The 19,432-nt window shown below is 40.8% G+C and overlaps 1 protein-coding gene across 2 annotated transcripts in view; it reads left to right on the top strand.

The window, feature by feature from the left end:
* The window catches only part of PRELID2 (PRELI domain containing 2), a 62,316-nt gene that overhangs the window by 25,898 nt on the left and 16,986 nt on the right, over window positions 1-19,432 (top strand). The window contains exons 5-6 of one of the 2 annotated variants that reach the window (XM_081035486.1): window positions 3,167-3,272; window positions 4,192-4,720. In XM_081035486.1, coding sequence (XP_080891612.1) covers window positions 3,167-3,272; window positions 4,192-4,197 — 112 coding nt within the window. In that variant the 3' untranslated portion in view covers window positions 4,198-4,720. Of the gene's footprint in view, window positions 1-3,166; window positions 3,273-4,191; window positions 4,721-19,432 lie in introns of those variants that run through there. The other variant, XM_081035485.1, reaches the window with a different exon arrangement.

The following is a 19,432-nucleotide window of genomic DNA, read 5'->3' as shown; positions in this document are numbered from 1 at the left end:
TATAGCTAATATACAACATTACATTAGTTTTAGGGGTATACACCTAATAAAAGCCTCAAACCCAAGCCAGGCCTTGGACCCGTAACATCGACCTCTAACCATGTGTCCTAAGCAAATAACCTTAGATGAGGGCTTAGACCAGCCTCTAAATATATTCATCGTCTAGTCTGCTGGTGATTCCTTCTAGTGCATTCTTTATTTAGTTACTGTATTCTTCACTTACGACTGGTTCTTTTTAATGGTTTCTATGTCCTTTTTTATGCATGTTATCTCTTTGTTGAGGTTCTCACTGAGTCTTGAGCATCCTTATAACTATTGTTTTAAAATCTCTGGTTGGTTGCTTGCCTTCCTTTTCGTTTATTTTTTTTTTTTCTGGATTTTTCTCCTTTTCTTTCACCTGGGACATATTTCTTTGTGTCCTCATTTTGGCTGCCTAACTGTGTGTTCCTATGTATTAGGCAGATCTGCTAAGTCTCCCAATCTTGGCTGGGTGGCCATATGTAGTGCTCTGTGGGGCCCAGTGGTGCAGTCTCCCTGATCACCTGAGCTGGGTTCTCCAGGAGTGTCCATTGTGTGGGTTGTGTGTGCTTTCCTGTTGTAGTTGAGCCTTGATTGCTGTCGGCTCATCAGTTTCTGGGATTGACCCTCAGCTGACTGGCTGTGGGGTTTTGCCATGTCCACAGCTGATGGGCGGCTGTGCAGGAGGCTTACCACACTGAGTGGGATTCACCCCAGTGGCTCTGGTGCCTGTTGAGACTGCCCTTTGTGTGTGCTGCTTATGGGGTTAATTGGGTGGTGCGCTCTGTGGCCTGAAGTCCACCGCCAAGTATGTCGGTTCTGGGGCCTCTTGGGAAGGGCTCTGGTGTAGGCCAAGGTCAGCCGCTGCCTGTGACTGGCTGGGGGGCTACCTGGTAGGAGCTACAGAGCGAACCACAGTTGTTTGCGATCTGTGCTGAATCTGGAGGCGCATGGGAGAGGCCACCCTGCGGACCGAGGACGGCTGCCACCAATACCATGCCTGGGGGAATTCCTCAAAAAGCCAGGATACCTGGAGGACTGTTGCCACCTGCTGACTCCCTTAAGGTCCAACCACTGGTAAAGCCTCATGTGGTACACGAGTTGGGTGAGACAGGGTCTCAGGGAGTCACTGGAGTGGGAAGAGTTGTGGTCACCAGGTTAATATAGACGCTGGTTTGGTGCCAGTGCTGAGCCTGGAGTGACTCAGCAATAGTCTTAGCACACTGAGGTTAGTTGCTGCCTGCTGGGGTCTGTGGACTTTGTTTTCCAAGGAAGAGTGCAATGCGGGAGGGGCTGGCTGCTCCTAGAGAAAGTGCCTCTGGCAAGCTGGGTGGGATGGGGTTCCAGCTGAGTGGGCAGGGCAGAGCAGCGGACTCACCAGGCCAATCAGATTCAGATTTGGCCCATGGGGGAGGGCTCAGTGTAGAAAAGATGGTGTCTGCCTGCTGGTTGCATAAGAGGCAGACCCCTGTTTGGGAAAATGCCGACTGTCCTCCAGTCCTTCCCTTGATGCCACACACTTCCGTCTGTCCCCATATGTCTCTGAGGCCCCCCGAGTCACTGTCCCTCCTCTGAAGCCCAAGGTGAGTGCCTGAGTCTGTGCAAGTCAGTCTGTGCACTGGCCTTATAAAAGGACATTTGAGTTTCCCACAGCCTTCCAACCTGAACAGTTGGAATCCCCACCACTGTTTTTCACAGCCAGATGTTGTAGGGGCTTCTCTTTCTGGCGCCAGTACTCTGGGCTGGGGAACTTGGTGTGGGGGTCTGGGGTCCCTCATTCGTCTGGGGGGAACCTCCACTGCTGAGGTATCCCTCCTGATTCTCAACTGCCACTCGGAGGTTTGGAACCCATTCCGTATCTCCGCCCCTCCTGCCAGTCTCATCATGGCTTCTTTATATTTTTAGCTGTAGGGCTTCTGTCCAGCTAGACTTCACATGGTTCTCTAGGTTGATTGTTTTATAATTTAGCTGTAATTTTACTGTGCTCAGGGAAGGATGCAGGCACAGTGTTTATCTACTCCGCCATCTCGGATCTCTTTTACTGCTCTCTCTTCTCTGGCAGTCTTAAAATATAATAGGATGAACTCTCATCTTGTTGGTGGCAAGGCCATGACCCCACTTTATTGTCCTGTTATTCTCTGATAAGTGGGCAAACCCTGAGAGTGCTTTGGTGAGCACTTACTTTGCCCTAAAGTTGGAAAAATAAATATTGTTTAGAATATTATGTTAGAGAGACATTTATCACTCACCTACAGTTGCCTTGAGGACTGAAGAGTTCACCTCTCCCAAGGATGTAAGACTGCCTAACTATTCGTTTCTAAATGTTAAAACCACTGTTAAATTCTACTCTACTCTGGAATAAAGACAGGAAAGATTAGTGTCACTAGGATATGTTTTACACGAGCAAATTGTTTTAAATAGGCTTAAATCAAAGACATGGAAGCTGCATTACTTAGACTATTCGCTTAGGCTATTTATGTCAGATAGGCTGGGATAACTCGTGTGTGTGTGTGTGTGTAGGGGGGTGGGGAAACAGAGAAGTGTTCTGAAGTCTTTGTTTTTCTGTGTGCATGATCTAAATCATGCTACTGATTATAGAGGATTAGAGAGAAAGTCTAATGAAGAGGTTATGATAACTATACTTACCAAAATCATAGCTTTTTGGATCCATAATTTTCTCAAACTATTTTACTTAGTGTCAGTGAAAGTGCTCATATATGCATACACACACTGGATACACACACACACACACACACACACACACACAAAGTTATTTAGAATTAGTTAAATTTGCTCATTGTGGGTCAAATAGAGCAATCTTTAAAGGTCTTTGACTTTCCTATCATGGAATTATTTACTAGGTATGACTAGAAATCCTGTGTTCTGCAGTTACTAGAGTAATGCACTGATATGTTTTCTCTTCTTCCCAGGTTTATTGAGATATAATTGACATATAATATTGTGTACAGCTAATATAAGCTATAAGTCTCTTTTTGACAAAGTCTTTTATTATAACAGGCAATTATTGAATTATTGTGAGTATTATTTTGTGTTAATTGTACGTGGTAATTATGCTGTTGGAAATCCCTGTGGTTTAAATATCCAAATGTAGAATTACATTAAAGATGTATGTTTTTGTTTTTTGCAGGACGGAGTTTATTCAAAGAGGCAGGATTTCAATCACAGGGGCTGGCTTTCTCAACTGTATTTTGGAAACTTTTGCCAGCGCATTCTTAAGACAGGGAGCCCAGAAGGTAAGCTTGTTCCCACTTGGAACCAACAGTAATTTTAAGAAACCATTGATATTCCCACTGAGTTCTTGAATAAGGCTCATGAACAGACTTAAGAAAAAAGTACAATTAAGAAACAAATATATGCAACAGTGATTACCCTCACTAATTATTATATAAATCCAAATCAAAGCAAAACTAAAGTGCCATTTATGACCTGTTAAATTAAAAATATAACAATAAAGAGTATGTGATAATATGGAGAATACTTATACTCTAATTAAGAGAAATAATCAGAATGAATAATTATATTTACAGTATACATAATATGGCAACTATTTAATAAAAAATGTAATAGGTAATATTTATTGAGTGCTTACTATGTGCTACTCATTGTAAAAAGAATTTTTGTTTATTATCTCATTTAATGCTCCCAAACTTTTGAAATAGCTGTTACTGTCCTGATATTATGGATGAGGAAGACACAGAAATCCAGAACTCCTGATTGCCTATTGTGGTTTCCAAACTCTGTACTTGTGAGAGGTTAGGCTTCCAGGAAAGTGATTCAGAAGCCACTTTGGAGTTCTAAGGTCCCATCTACCCTCTTTTAAGTAGAGCAATTCTGTGTATTCTGTCTGTTATGATTTTACACATGGGATTGATGTGTCCTAATTTCTTGCCTAGAGCAAAGTCTATTCCTTATGCTTCTTTATCTGCAGGTGTTCTGAAGTGGTTTTTAAATTACTATTTTATTTATAATGTTTTATTTTATCATGTTGTTATTGCTATTATGAGCAGAATCACTTATTCCCGGGATTTACTCAGGACTTATGTATATGTTACCTAGTTTTGTTCTGTGGGATAGGTTAATGTCTGGTCTAAGGAACTATTGTTATGACCCCAGAGATTTTCTGGGTAATGGACCTTTGTTCTCATGTTGCAGATCTAGGTTCAAGAATGAACCTGGACCATGATGCATTAGTCTGGAAGGCTGAGGGTGAGAATGAGTGTTTGGTATTGTACTGTACTCCATAGTGTCAAGATTAACGATGTGTTCCTGGCCCAGATGAGCACATATCCAGACTGGCCCCGCCTGTTTAAACCTGGGCTAAAAGCGGGTAGTTGAGCCTCTGGAAGATCTGACTATCACTCACTTGTACATTATTGCAGGTTTTTCTATTATATTGCAAAATACGCATTTGTAAAAACCCCCGTGTTCTGCAAAATTGCACTCTAAATATAATGGTGCTGATGAGAAAAATAATTTTCTTGTCATGTCCCTGACTGAATTGACTTCTTGTATATTGTTTGCATCAGGAGTGGCAAACTCTTTCTGTAAAGAGCCAGTTAATATGTTAATATGTCAGACTGTGTGGGCCAAGAAGCAAAATTGAAATGTTACGTAGCTACTTTATAACAAAAGAAACAAATTTGCTAGTTTTTTTGACAAAATTAAAAATGTAATAAAGTACAGTGTTTGTTTGTTTGTTTGTTTTTTAACACAGATCTACTGAGGATCTAATACTTAGAAGAGTGGAATTCTTTTTTTGGGGGGGAGATTAACATTTAGCCAAATTGGGGTAAAAAGCTAGTTTTACCTACCATCAAATTGGTTGTAAATGTTTATTTGTAAAAACCATTCTTTTCTCATAGACCTTGCAAACACAGGTGGTGGTCTGGATTTAGCCTGTGGGCTATAGTTTGCCAACTCTTGCTTTAGATAAATAGATAGTGTTTGATGAATCTAAATGGGTCTGTATTTGACCGGTCCATCAATCTGAACCTATTAATGACTTTTCACCAGATAGTGTTTAAGATCCTGTCAGATGTGTAGACATTATTAGTACCATTTTATTGATGAGAAAGGTCTTGAAGAGATAAATGCACCCAATGCGTTGATGGCTGCTTGCCTGCCTTTCTTCCTTTTACAAATATGTACTGAGCACCTGCTTTGTTCTAGACACTGTGTTAAGTGTGGGCTCAATGAATCTCCTCAAGATCACAGGTCTAGCAAAGGGTAGAGTCTGGACTGAAATCCCCATCTTTGGCCAGTGAGTCTTACTGCATGCCACTTTACCAGAAGTAGCATACTGTGAACTTTTGAAGAGTGGGAATATCTGTATTCCCAAGGATTTCTGGCATGTCCTCACAGTAGCTTCTATGCTCTTGATAAAAAAAAAAAGGGGGGGGGCTTTTGTTAATCCTAATCCCAATTTCCTCCACCCCAGAGTACCTTGGACAGTGCTCTGAACATTGATGTGGAAATGAGTAGAAAGGAGTTAGAATGCAGTGAGGCCCACAGTTGGTTTCCAATGAATACTATTGGAAATCATCCGGTGACTTTAAATTTTTAAAGTGGGGAATCTCTGTGTTCTCACTTATGATGCTCAGAAGTAAGAATATATATTTTTTTTCTGCTAGCTTTTGCTTTTTCCAACTACTATTTTAAAAAGAGCCTTAGTTTAATTAGTTAGCTTTTCAATTTTAGGAGCCACTCGTGCTTCAGTGTCATTTACCTTTTATCCAAGTGGGGATATTTTCCGGTATCAGGCTGATTTCCTGATAAAACCTTCACAGCTGAGCCTGTGTAGATGACTTCTGTGGAAGTCACCATGAGAGTGTTTTAGGTGACTTATTTTCACTTTAGGACTTTATCTCTGAGGGTGTTTAATGATGGGGTCTGATACCTATTTTTTTGCCCCCCCAGAAACAGCAAAACTAGATGCTTTCAAAGTTTATATTTCTGTTTGTAAGTTCAAAGCTGGCCTTAGGTTTGGACCCTCAAGCTAAGGTCACTTGTATTTCTGTGTCTCTGGGGGTTTGTCCAATTGCTTTTCTCCTTTTAGCCACTCAGAAGAGACTTGCAATTCAGGGGCCTTTGTGACACAAATGCTGACTTTCATACTTCACTTGGACCCCAGGTTCCTCTTGGAATGCAAGCTTGTGGGCAGGAGAATGGGGATTTCCCCTTCATACTCAAGTCTACAGATAGGCCCTTGAAATAGAAGCATTTCTGAATTTACAGCCCACGAAAGCCCATTCATTGTCTTTGTGATCTGACACAAGTCATTTCACCCCTCTGATCCTAAGTTTATTCATCCACAAAATGGGAATCTTAATGCATTCCCAGGGTTTGTTTTTGAGAAAGCTGTGTATGAAAACTTTCAGTATATTGAAGAACACAAGTCAACTATACATAAGATATTCTCTTTGTTTTTAAGAATGAAAAAAATCCTACTCACATGCTTCTTTTTCATACTTTTTTTTTGAAAGTTATATGTGTTTTGTTTTGTTTTGTTTTTACCCCCTCAAATTCGTGTGAACACACTACTAGATTTTAATCTCAGAAGTTCAGTTCCACTTTGGGCGCCAACTCTGAGCCCCAGGCATTGCGTGGGAGGCCGGAGACACAAGTAGGAATAAGATAGAATTCACAAGAGTAGAGACTGTGCCTTATACAGCTCAACCCCCCAGACATCTAGCTCAGGGTGGAGAGCATGTCGGGTAATGAATAAACAAACATATGCTGATGCTGAAACTTTATTGCTGTTTACTGCCCACTTGGTGTTTAGTGTTCAGTCCTATGATCGGTGCTAAAAAGGGTATTAAAAAACAGCTGGTGCTCATGAGAGGTTCCTAGATACCACGCACTGTGATTGGGATGCATTTCATTACCTTATTTACTTATCCAAACAACTCTTTGAGATCTAGTAGCTGTTGTTCCCATTTTCCAAACAGGGAACGTGAGATCGCAAGTGGCAAACATTTTTCTCAAGGTCCCAGAATGAGTGAGTAATGAACCTGGGATTTGAACCCAAGGTGTCGGACCGTCCAGAGTGTGCTTTTGATGACTACACCACACGGTCACATTGTGGGCTCTGCACCCAAACCACTGGTATGGGGCAAGATGAGTGTGCTGATTAATAGAGCCGGAGCGAAGGTGTGGTGTGTACAGTAAGGATGGGGGATGCAGAATCCGGGAACTCAGTTACAAGGAAAGAACTTGGGATGGGCCAGAGGAGGGAGGGGCCATGACACTCGCTTGAAAGGACCTCTGAGTGGTTACAGAGCATCCTCCTTTTGGGTCACAGGGCCAGCCTCTGTTCTTACCCAGACTCCAGCTGGCCTCAATGCCATAAGGCCACACAGGTGGAGGGCGTGTTTAGCTGGCGTTTCTGCCATTTTTACTGTAATGACATATGCTTGTTTCTGCTTTCTCGTGGGCTATGGATTTGTTGTTTTGCTATTTAGTATTTTGAAGCTGTCTTTATATTAAAAGAGAATATTAAAAAGTATATTAAAATTTTTTATCGTGGTAAAATATACATTACATGAAATTTATCATTTTAACCATTTCTAAGTGTACAATTCTGTCATGAAGTACATTCAGTGTTGCGCAGCCATCACCACCGTCATCTCCAGAACTCTTTCATCTTCCTGAATAGAGACTCGGTAGCCATTGAATACTAACTCCCTCTTCCTCTCTCCTCCCAACTCCTGGCAACCGCCGTTGTGTTTTTTTGTCTCTATGAATTTGACTACTCCGGGTACTTCACATAAGAGGAATCATGCAATATTTGTGCTTCTGACTGGCTTATTTCACTTAGCATCATGTTTTCAAGGTTTACCCACGTTGTAGCATGTATCATAATTTCCTTTCTTTTTAAGTCTGAATAATATTCTATTGTGTGCCACATTTTATTTATCCTTTCATCCATCGATGGACACTTGGGTTGCTTCCACCTTTTGGCTGTTGTGAATAATGCTGCTATGAACATGGTAATATGAATATGGTAATATTCAAGTCTCTGTTTCAGTTCTTTTGCTGGATGACATGGTAATTCTATGTTTAATTTTTGAGGAACTGCTTCAAAGTTTGCTTTTGAGGTAGGTATCTATTTTTGTCCAAGACAGCAATGGCACGTACCATTCCTGTGTCTTTTTCTCATGTCTGTACAGAAGAGTGAGTGTTGTATACACCACATCCTCGGCCGGTGACACTATTGGGCGTGCCATGCAGCGCTTTCCTCAGTCTGAGAGGCACCCACCTGTCTTTTGACTCTTCCATAGTCTGACTCTTTGTCCTGATTTCATGTCCTGGTGGACAGTTGTTTTTTTTTAAATTTTATTTATTTTTATTTTCCTGGTGGACAGTTTTGACCCAAGATGGCCAACGGAAGATAGGTTGGAAGTGTTGAAAAGGTGCCACCACAGACAAGTAGCACACTAGATGCCAAATGCGGATTTTAACATGCCTCGAGGTAGGCAAGCACATTCAAAAACAGATCAAGGAAACAGAGAGAAAGAGCTGAAGGAAAATAGGGATTGGTGGCAGCCTGGGATACATGAAAGGCCTCGTACACATTTCTGCAGCTGGGGAATGGCCAACTGTGAAGCAGAGCTGGGAGGAACCCAGGCCAGAGGCAAGTCTGATGACCTCAGGGATCCTCAGGGAAGGTAACAGAGATCAGGATAGTCCCTGTGGCAGGTGTGGCTTTGCACCAGCTCCCAGTTTGGGGTAGGCATTTCTTAGGCCAGTGTTGCTCAACCTTTTTTCCATTATCACCAGCCCCCACGGAGCCTTTTTAGACATTTTTTCCCCCTAACTTACCCTCCCACCATGAACTTATAATACCATATACTGATTGCCTTTTTATATATTGTATTATGTCTTTGCTTTATACACAAAAAGTGTAAGATATTTTTCACTCCCATGAAGAAACTGTCACCTTGTTTTGATAATGCCCCCATTGAGAAAGCATGCTTTATACTGCATTGGGTATAACTATCTTTTGGAATTTTTGCCTGCATCTTTCCAAATCAAAACAAAACACTCCAGTTCTTCTTTTCCCCCCTTGCCGCCCCCGCTCCCAACAAAATTCCGAACCCAAATCAAAAGCAGTTTCTGGTGAACTCCCATGTGGTTCTTGTAAATCCCACAGTTTGCTTTTCTGGGAGAGGCTCAGAGGATAACAGGGGTGCTAGCAGTTTTGCGATGCAAGTGTCCTCTTTTCGCCCAGTTGCCTGCGTCCTTAGAGATAACTACGAATGCTGCGAACATGCAGAGCGCTCATTATGCACTCGCATTGAGGGATTTTCTAGTTTTTAAGTTTGTGAAATACATTTTCAATGTATGATAAAATAATTTGTTATTTCCCGGCAAGGCCCCATTATTAGTTCCATCATTATTCTTATTGTGTCGATCGGGAGCTGGCGCAGAGAAAGATCGAACGCAACAGCATGTGAAATATTTGTCACTGAAACAATGTGAGCAGGTCAAATAATTTGAACATCGTTTTGAGAAAGTCTGGCCTAGACATGCCACAGCTAAAGAGATCTGAACGTGGCATGTTCTTATTTGAGCCTTACAAAGATTCATTTTAATAGTGGAAGGTAATTGCCTGGGACATAAGATACTATACATGTTTGTGTGTGTGTGTGTGTGTGTGTGTGTATTTATATATACACAACGGCATAAATGCTAGGAGGCAGGGATCCCTGGGAGCCACGTCAGAACTGCCTGTCATCCTGACCAGGCCGATTTGTATGCTGAGTTGATGTACAACTGTTAACTTCTTTTTGGTTCATATCGAGAACAGGATAGTAGTTGGTGAGGGTCAGCTACACCCTCACAGCCTCCCTACCAGCTTATAAAAAAAGATCTGCAACACATAACAGATATTTTATTAGTCCTTTATGTACAAGTAGGCACCAAATAGTTTACCTGTTATGTAAATTCCATGAAGTCTCTGTCCTTTTGTTACTCTGACCACGAATTGCGTGAACTGTTCACTGAAGGCAGAGCGGACGATATTCCAAAGGCAAGATGCAGCTATTTTACAGACAGCGTCAGGCAGCCAGAATCTTCTGCTCCAGTGGCTGACCATGGGATCCTGTAGACATAAACTAAGGCTGTCACCCCTAAAGTTGGCAGGTGAAGGGCTTGCTAGATAGTGTTACACCTTGATTGTGCAGGGATGGGAGTATCTCTAGAATTTTGAGCTAATCCTTTCTTTTTTTCTTTAAAGTTTATTGGGGCGACAATTGTTAGTAAAGTCACATAGATTTTAGGTGTACAATTCTGTACTACATTATCTATATCTCACATTGTGTGTTCACCCCCCAGAGTCAGTTCTCTTTCCATCACCATGTATTAGACCCCATTTACCCTCTTCTAGAGCCCCCCTCCTGCCTCTCTCCTTATCCTCTGATAACCCCTAAACTATTGTCTATGTCTATGAGTTTTTGTTCTTTCAGTTGTTTGTCTTGTTCTTTTGTTGTTTTTGGTTTATATACCTGTGGGGTCAGAGTCCCAGAGAGCAGTTTCCAAGCTCTCGGCCTCACATGGAAAGGTGCTGGCTTGGGTAGTAGATGGTCATCAGCTGTGACTAGTTGGCCATCTGATATAACTGCCGTGGCTAAGCTAGCAAGGGGCAGAGTGAGGATTGGGACTGCAGAGCGTGGACTGCAGTTAGCAAGTGGGGTTGGTTGGCAGAGAAGTGGACAGCGGGTTGCGGATAGTGCGGCTCCTGCTTCCTGTGTCTCCAACCCAGCCTCCAGCGAGACTACAGTGGTATGACTCTCCTATCCGTGGCTCCGTGGGTGTTCCTTTTTGGCCTCACCATGTCCTGCGTTCTTAAGTGGGGAGCGGGAGCTGAGACCCCGCATGACGCCCTGCACGACAGTACCACATATCAGTGAAATCATATGGTTCTCTACTTTTTCTGACAGTCCATTTCTAACATCCATTGTGCTGCTCAGCAAACCACTGATGTCACTAGTGAAAATTCACAGTTTTCACATTCCTTAGGCTAATTATAAAAGCCTCTGGTGTTGTCATGGATAAAGGTAACTGAAGTTTCTGGAGAGTGAGGCTGCTGATTAGAACGTTCATTGCCAACCCCTGAAGTGTGAGGAGTGCTTTAGGGGAACTGACTGTACTTGGTGCGTAACTTGAACTATAATAACATGCGCCATAATATTATACTGCATGTGCGGAAATATTTTGAAGCAAATTATAGACATCCTAATAATCATATACCAAACATCATATGCTAAAAGCCTACTATACTATGTTCTGCCTTTAGAAAGATGATGTCATGTGAAACAAGGTTTTGATTATGTGTTTAACCTAGGGATTGAATAGAGAAATCCCTCTTGGTCCGTGATCTGGTTTTCTCACATTGCAGGTGTCAAGCTTCACATCTTAGACCCTCAATTGTCTCATCTCTGAAATGAAGTGATAATCATCCTACTTCACAGGGTTACTTTAAGGATGAAATGAGGGCACATACATGAAACATGCCTGGCACATAGAAAAACTCCAGTAATTATTAGCATTAAGACAAGTTCTCTCAAACTGATGGTTGCCAGGTGGAAGGGGTTTGAGGGGCTGGGTGAAAAGATGAAGGGATTAAGAAGTACAAATTGGCAGTCACAAAATAGTCACGAGGATGTAAAGTACAGCATAAGGAATATAGTTAATAATTTTGTAAAAACTATGTATGGTGCCAGGTGGATATTAGAATTATCAGGGTGATCACTTCATAAGTTATATAAATGTTTAATCACTATGTTGTACACCTGAAACTAATGTAATATTGAATGTCAACTGTAACTGAAAAATAAAATTTTAAATAGAGAAGTTCTCTGATAAGAAGTATGTATTTTTTATAAATAAGTTGCCTTTTAAATACTGATCTAAACAGAAATTTTAGCTATAGGAGCAGTATAGGTCAAATTTATGTTGTTTCTTTAAAAAAACATTTTTTACCAGTTTTTAATTCCATAATTTTAATATTCAGTATGTTCACTTATAACATTTTAGGATTGACCCTTCCGTGTGTCTTTGTGTATATTTGTATATATATGTGTATGTATAGCTTTTTAAAAAAAAAAACACACACACAAAAGTGGGATCATTCTGTTCATTTAGCCCAATGTTGTCATTTGTGGACATATTGTGAAATTTTTCTGGGTTATTACATGTTCCTGGAAAACATCATTTTTGATGCCTTCATAATATTCCATTGGCATAATAGCTCTTATTGTTGGTTGCTATTTTTTTGCTATTATAAATAATATTGTGGTAAATCTATGAATATAAATACTTGTGTATGTTTCTGGTATCTTCCTAGGTCAAAGCCCATTTTTAAGACCTTTAATGCATATTGCCAAATTTCCTTCTAAAAGAATTCTGCCAATTTATAGCTTCCACTACACGCTGGCTCTGGGTGTTACCAGTTTTCTTGCTGTATGACTTGAATGAATGACTTAACATCTTAGAACTTTCATTTGTCATTAGGAAAGCTGGGCTAATTATTCTACCCTCATAGGATTGTTGTGAAGAAGAAATGACATTGTTAGCTCCAGTCTTCTGAGTCCTGTCCAAAGACATTGAAAATTAATGCTTCAGTCATTAGCTAGTTATTTGACCTCAGTCCTCCTCCCAGCTTTTGAATTGTGTTCCCCTGCACTAGTTGCCCTGAGCTGCTCAGTCCCTTAGCAGTAAATTAAAGAGTGTACACATGTGCATGGTAGTCAAAACCCTGAAAAGGAATGGGCATTTCAAGACCCAGTGATTCCAAGGTAGAGGCAAAGAGCAAATAAAACTCATTCGTAACAATAAATAAAAGTCACAAATACGACATAAGAACACCAGTGGAATATTCTACTGACTGTATTTTGGAGACTTGTATTTCTGGCTTGGTTATATGAATTCTTGCAAGATTCTTTCCATTACTTGAACCACTTGAAAGAATGGATGAAATACATTCTGTCCCTCCAGTATCTGTTGATACTACTTTTTAATTCCACTCTTGAGTACTCAAATAGATTGCTTTCCTTGATATTTATTCATTAGATACTGCGAGAATATTACCAAGAATTCTGATTTTTAACAATTTATTTCTAAATCAGTTAAGTAATTGGAGCTGTCCTCCTCTTACATATTCCCTCCCCAGCAGCTCAGCTCATTCTGCTGTTATTATTAGAGTTTTAGTCCTGAGAAATGTAGCCTTTGCAGTGAAAACATTTTAGTGAAAATGAGTATTCTGTGAGTGACATGGTTTTTGTTCCTTCACCTGAGTTTAAATCAGTGCCTTTATCTTGACTGTGAGACTTAGGAATCCAAAATCCCTTAGTGGCTCATTTGAATTCATTGGGGTTGTAATAGACTGCTCAGTGGTGAAGCTTTCAGGAATCCCTTAAGTCAGCCAGCTGAAATGCTGGGACTTTGCCTTCTATGTTAAACGAGACATAACCTGGAAAGTGAAGCTCTTACTTGAAATGACAGAAAATGGGTTCCTGAGCCCTCGATGTGTTTGGTGTCATTATTTGAGTAGTAATCAGTTGTCGTATCTCAGCACAGTGCAGTGAGGAGCGAACGAGCCAGGGATCAGGAAATCTAGGCTCTGGGCCTGCCTTGGCCACATTCCGGTGGCCACACTGCTTGGACTAGTTGCTCTGAATGCCACTGTCACTTTGTGTAAAATCAGGGATTGGACTAGGAGGTCATTTTCAATTCTGACATTGTATGGTTTTTTTTTTTTTTTTTTCAGCTCTCCCCTTCTTTCCTCCAAGGTGTAAATACCAAGATTTTAAAAAATTATCTGACAAGTAGTCGTTAAGCCTGCACAAAAATTCAGGAGTTTAAACTAAGTACAGATCCAAGAGTGTCAGAGATAATTCATGTAACAGGGAGATGGTCAAGTGTTAGGGTGGCAATAAAATATTTAAAAATAAGAAGTATACTTTTACAAAATACTTGTTAGGCAGAGGGGATGGTAAGCATGTGGTAAGGTTGTTACAATTTCATTTAAAATCCTATTCATGTGAGCTAACTAAATGGTATACTACAAAGATTTATAGGTATCGTAAGTGCCTTCAGAATATTAGTGCCTAATAATAGATACGTTGGCTCATTTTTAATCCATGCTGTCTGTAAACACAGACTGTTCTGGAAACTCTGAAGAAAGCCAGATATAATAATAATAGTAGCTAATACAATTTATTGAGTGTTTACCATGAGTCAAGCACTGCACTGTTTTATGAATATGCAGTCCTCCCAACAACCCTCTTAAAGGGAGACTGTTGTTATTCCCACTTCACCTTTTTACAGATGAGGAAATGCAGGCACAGAGAGATTAAATTACTGGCACAGGGTCATCAGCCAGTAAGTGGCAGAGCTGGAATTTCAGGTATTCTGACTTCAGAGATGACCCTCTAATCTGTCGTTATCTTTGACCCCTTGACATGCAGGACAGGACCCTTTCCCCAAAAAAAATTGGGTGAGGAGACAAAACAAATGCATAACTTGTCTCTGTCAGTACTGGGTATACATATGCTCTGAAGTTGACACTTGAAAGTGCCTTTGTCTCCATAACACTTAACTGTGATACTTGCTTTCCTATTGCTCTTCTACCCTCATACTCAGTGATATCCTTACAGATTTGGGAGCCATGTTCTCCCCACTGTCCTGGGTAGAATTTCCAACCAACCTGTTACTTTCTGAGCCTGTTCTTGCTCTCTGTTGTGCTAAATTCAAAGACAAAGACAATGAGAAAATAGTGCACCATATGTCTACATGTCCCTCATATAAACCTAAGGAAGGCACAGAATTGAAAACTGAAGCAGCTCTGCACAGGCTGCATTGAAATACCAGACAAATAGGGGCTGCATCTGCAGATTGTACATTTGAGGCACAAATCTTTTGTGGATCAAGTCTGTTGTAGGATGGAGCTTGGATACAGCTAGGCTTTTTGTGCTGAATTGAGGCTCTTAATTTGACCAGCAAAGCCGGGGAAATGTCATTCAGGCATCTCAGATCGGGTTAATACAGAATTCTGGGTAAAGCAACTTGAATTGCAAAGGTAATTTCATTTCTTAAAAGGTACATCTGATAGTTAAACTTCAGTTTTGAGCCTAAGTCCTGCAGCATGCTAATTAAATGCTCTTGGAGCTGTTCCTGTAATCGTCTTTCCCCGCTTTGCCTGGTGACTTCTTATTCTATCTCCCTGTTGTACTGTAGAATATCATCTCTTGCTGATGGACCTCTTTGGTTGTTATGCCCACTTTTTGTGGGACTTGAGGCACCAGGCTGAGTCCCAGGAAGGTGATGGGGATGATGGGATGTCTTCCCGTTAAGGAGAAAGAAGCTTGATGTCTCACGGACCCAGGTTTGCTGGAGCGCTCTTTCTTTGTCACTTTCCATTTTTTTTCTAATTCCTTTTACTGCCTGGGATTTGACCCTTTATTTCTTGTCCAGCATTCTTCCTTAGATTCTAGCTAAGCTGTTTTCTATTTTCCTCTGAATTTCCTTAGTAAAGGTAAATGGTGGCTTTTTGAATTAACTCCTTTCATATTGACATCTAGTTTAAGAATTTAAAGGCTATAATTAAAATTTTTCTTCCTCAGTGGCCTTTGGTAGAGATGTAGGTCTTGTTACTTTAAAAGACATTAACACTTGTTAAAACCTACTAGCTTTTCTATTCTCTGTCCTTCTTGATATGTTTGAAATATTTCATAATTAAAAAAAGCCCAAAATCCTGCTGCACTCCTCCCAAAAGACTCAGTCTTTAAACAAAATTTTAAAAAATGTATTTAAAATGTTTTTGAGTAAGTGCTACTTACTTATATTTATATTTCCAGGAAAGCCAGTTATATTCTTTTGCCCTCTTTCTCTTTGAAACCAGCAGAATACCCTGTGCTGATCAGCTGTGTGACCTCGGGCAAGCCATCTGATTTTCTGAGTCTCACTTTCCTCATCTGTAAAATGAGGGCAATACTGGAAGCTACTTCATAGAGTACGTGTGAAGAGTAACGGAGTTACATGTATAAAATGCTTTGGTTAGGACTTGGCACACAGTCAGTGATCAGTTGTTACTTAAAAAGAAAAATGCAAGGAAGTTATAAGCCCAAACTTATTTTTCCTGCTGTGACATTATAGACAAATATGGTTATAATGAGCCTGCCTTTGGGGTCAAGCCAATCTTAGTTTAAATCTCGGTGCCCTCCCTCATAGGGTCTGTACAAATTTTATCTCTGTCTGGGTGAAATGTGAGTAATAGTACCTACCTTATGAGTGTGAGAATTAACAGAAATACTGTAAAGTGCTTAAAATACCTTGCACACTATAAATACATAAATGATAATTATCTCTCCATTGTAACTCAAATTGGCATGTTTACTTCTGGTCTTTCATATGCAGATTTTAAACAGCCATAACTACAGTATAAGTACAATTTCATGTCTTGCTTTTTTTTGAAGTAACATTTTATTACAAATGACTTTCACAATAATTACATAAACTTCAAAGCTGTCATTTTAATGACTGCATAATATTTCATTAAGTAGTTATATAATAACTGATTTGACCGTTTCTTTAGTATTGCATGTTGAAGTTATTGCCAAGTTTTCCCATTATAATTGAGACCATCTGAAGCATTTTTATGCATAAAGTCTTTCATATTTTGTATTATTACTTTAGAAAAGGTTCCCTGAAGTGCTCTTCTCAGTACGTGACTGTTTTCATGATGCTTTGAATGTATTCTTTGTCTCCCTCACTGAACCACAGGCTTCTGTTTCTCCTCAGTACCTAGTACAGAGTGCTCAATACATACTTATTGAATTAGTGAACAAATGTACATATTATTGTATTATTTTCCAAAAGTGGTGAGACTTCTTTATGTTTTCATTTTATTATCTTAAAAATAGTCTTAAAAGTGGAGAAACATTTTATCCATTGGGGTAATAGGAACGGTAACAATAAGAGGTAATATTTATTGGACACTTTCTATGCCCTAGGCAACATCCTCAGTATATCACATGCTTTACCTCCTCCAATTTGCTCAGCAATTGTCTGGGTAGGTACTGTTATCACCGTTTTATAGCTGAGGAGCCACAGAGAGATGAGTTGCCTTGCCTGAGATCACACAGGAGGGGAGTGGTAGAACCCCAATTCAAACGCATAGTCTGAGGACTCGATGACTAAGGCTGCATATCACCCCACCCCACCCCAACCCACCCCAGTTTTACTTTTCCAGCAGCTCAGCCCTTTATACTTCAGGCATGCTCACAAATTATTTCCCAGGGGTCCTGAATTTGTTGGTCAAATTCCAAACAAGTTATGAATCTGGGTTGTCCCTCAGCCACAGCCTGGAGGATTGTGCAGCAATCTCAGAACAACAGTCAGAATTGCTTGTTATTTAAAAGGAATTACACCTTTGCAGTTCTCCAAGTGAAAGATATGTGAATGTACACAGGGTGCCAAAAAAAAAGTGTGCACATTTTAAGAAAGGAAAACTGTATTAAAATGGCAATACTCAATATATACCAATAACGAAAGATACATACAAGTCACGGTTGACTTCTGCAATGACAAGAGGTGCTCAGAGTGGCTACCATCACCGTCCAGACACTTCTGATGATGGCGAACTACTGCTTGAGCAGTGCTGACCAAAGTGTCCACTTGTATACATTTTTTTGGCACACCCAGTATTTTTTATAAGCCTTGGATTTTGTTATTGAATGGAAGAATTTCATTAGATTGTTTAACCTTCAAGACAGCTGGTAGATTTAGAATATTGTATGTGAGCGTCAGTAATCCACGGAAGAGTATCTGGGACCAAACAATACAAAGGCTGTGATTTCAGGCATTAACCAGTGATGCTCCCCATTTAGTTAGCAACTGGAATGGTAAAGCAACTTTTAAAAAAGTATCAGTTACGTTATGAGGTCTGTTTCTTCCATCTCTCTGTGAGATAATAGAAAATATGTCTGATGGTTTCTGCCCCGATTTCTGACACAGAGCTCCTAAAGCCCTTGTCATTTCCTGAGTGATAAGAGCTCTAGGGGCATCTTTTGTTGTGATGAGGTGACTCTGGGTGGGCTCTGGATGGGGGCCAAGACCAAGCCCTGATTAGAAGCTTGGAATTTGCAGCCCCAACCCTCATCCTCCACAGAGGGGAGAAGGGCTGGAAATGGAGTTCATAGTTCATCATGCCTGTGTAATGAAGCCTCCATGGAAGTCCCATTAGTATGGGGTTTGGAGAGCTTCCCGGTGGGTGAAGGCATCCACATTGGGATGGTGACACACCCCAACTCCCCCGGGACAGAAGCTCCTATGCATTGTACCTCCCAGACCTCGTCCTGTGTGTCTCTCTATCTGGCTGCTCATCTGTATCCATTATTATATTCTTGAATAAACTGGTAAACACAGGTCAGTGTTTCTCTGAGTTCTGTGAGCTGCTCTAGCAAATTAATTGGACACAAGGAGGTGGGCTGTTGACTTCACTTGGTATCAACAGAAAATGAAATGCATTTGGAGATGTGGAGAGGTGCTTGTATTCTTAAGGCAATTTCAAGAGCCACTAGTGATTCAGTCTCACCCTTCCTCCCCTAAATTTATAACCTTAAAACCACACCGATGTAGATGGAAATAACTTTGGGATGGCAGGAAGGACTATGCTTCAGGTGACGTCATTCTGTGATAATTTGAGATGAGAACCCTCTACATATACCTTTTTTTAAAAGGAGGTGGTATACTGAGGGCTCAGAGTCACAAAAACCTGGGTCTGAATCTGGATTTTGCACTTACTAGCTGGGTGCCTTGGACCAAGTTTCTTACCCTATCTGAGCCTTCTTCTCCTCACACCACTGACTCATAGGCTGGGTGTGAGGATTAAAGAAGACAAAGCATGTGAAGTGCTCAGCACAGCTTGGTAGGGGCCGCAGCCTCTTAATAATGAGTTCTTCCCCAGGCCCGGATTCTCATTCTGTCTCTGTTGCTGATGGACCCCTGCAACTTAGAGGAAGCTAGTTTAGCCTGCTGGGCTCTATGTTGTTAAACAGAAGTATTAGTGACCCTTCGAGGTGATGTGAAGAACAAGTAAAGTATGCTTTGTGAACTATGAATGAGCGCAAGGTGAGCCCCAGCGGACATTTTCTCTAGGTTACCGATCGCCAACTGAATGGAGGAGGCCTTGTTGCGGGAGTCCCATTGTGAGAGGTCACTCACCAGGTCTGGGTCCATCAGGAAATCAGTAGCCACTTTTCAGGCCACAGGGAGAATAGGAAGTAAGAGTTAACCCAAGTCTGCCGTGTGTCACTAGCTTTCCATGTTGCCTCACTGAGTCCTCAGAGCCATCCTTCAAGGACGTGTGCTTGTTCTTTTCCTATACCCATTG

The sequence above is a fragment of the Rhinolophus hipposideros genome (assembly GCF_964194185.1).
Source record: "Rhinolophus hipposideros genome assembly, chromosome: 23".
NCBI classification, from domain to species: domain Eukaryota; kingdom Metazoa; phylum Chordata; class Mammalia; order Chiroptera; family Rhinolophidae; genus Rhinolophus; species Rhinolophus hipposideros.
This window is presented reverse-complemented; position numbering and strand designations above follow the sequence as displayed.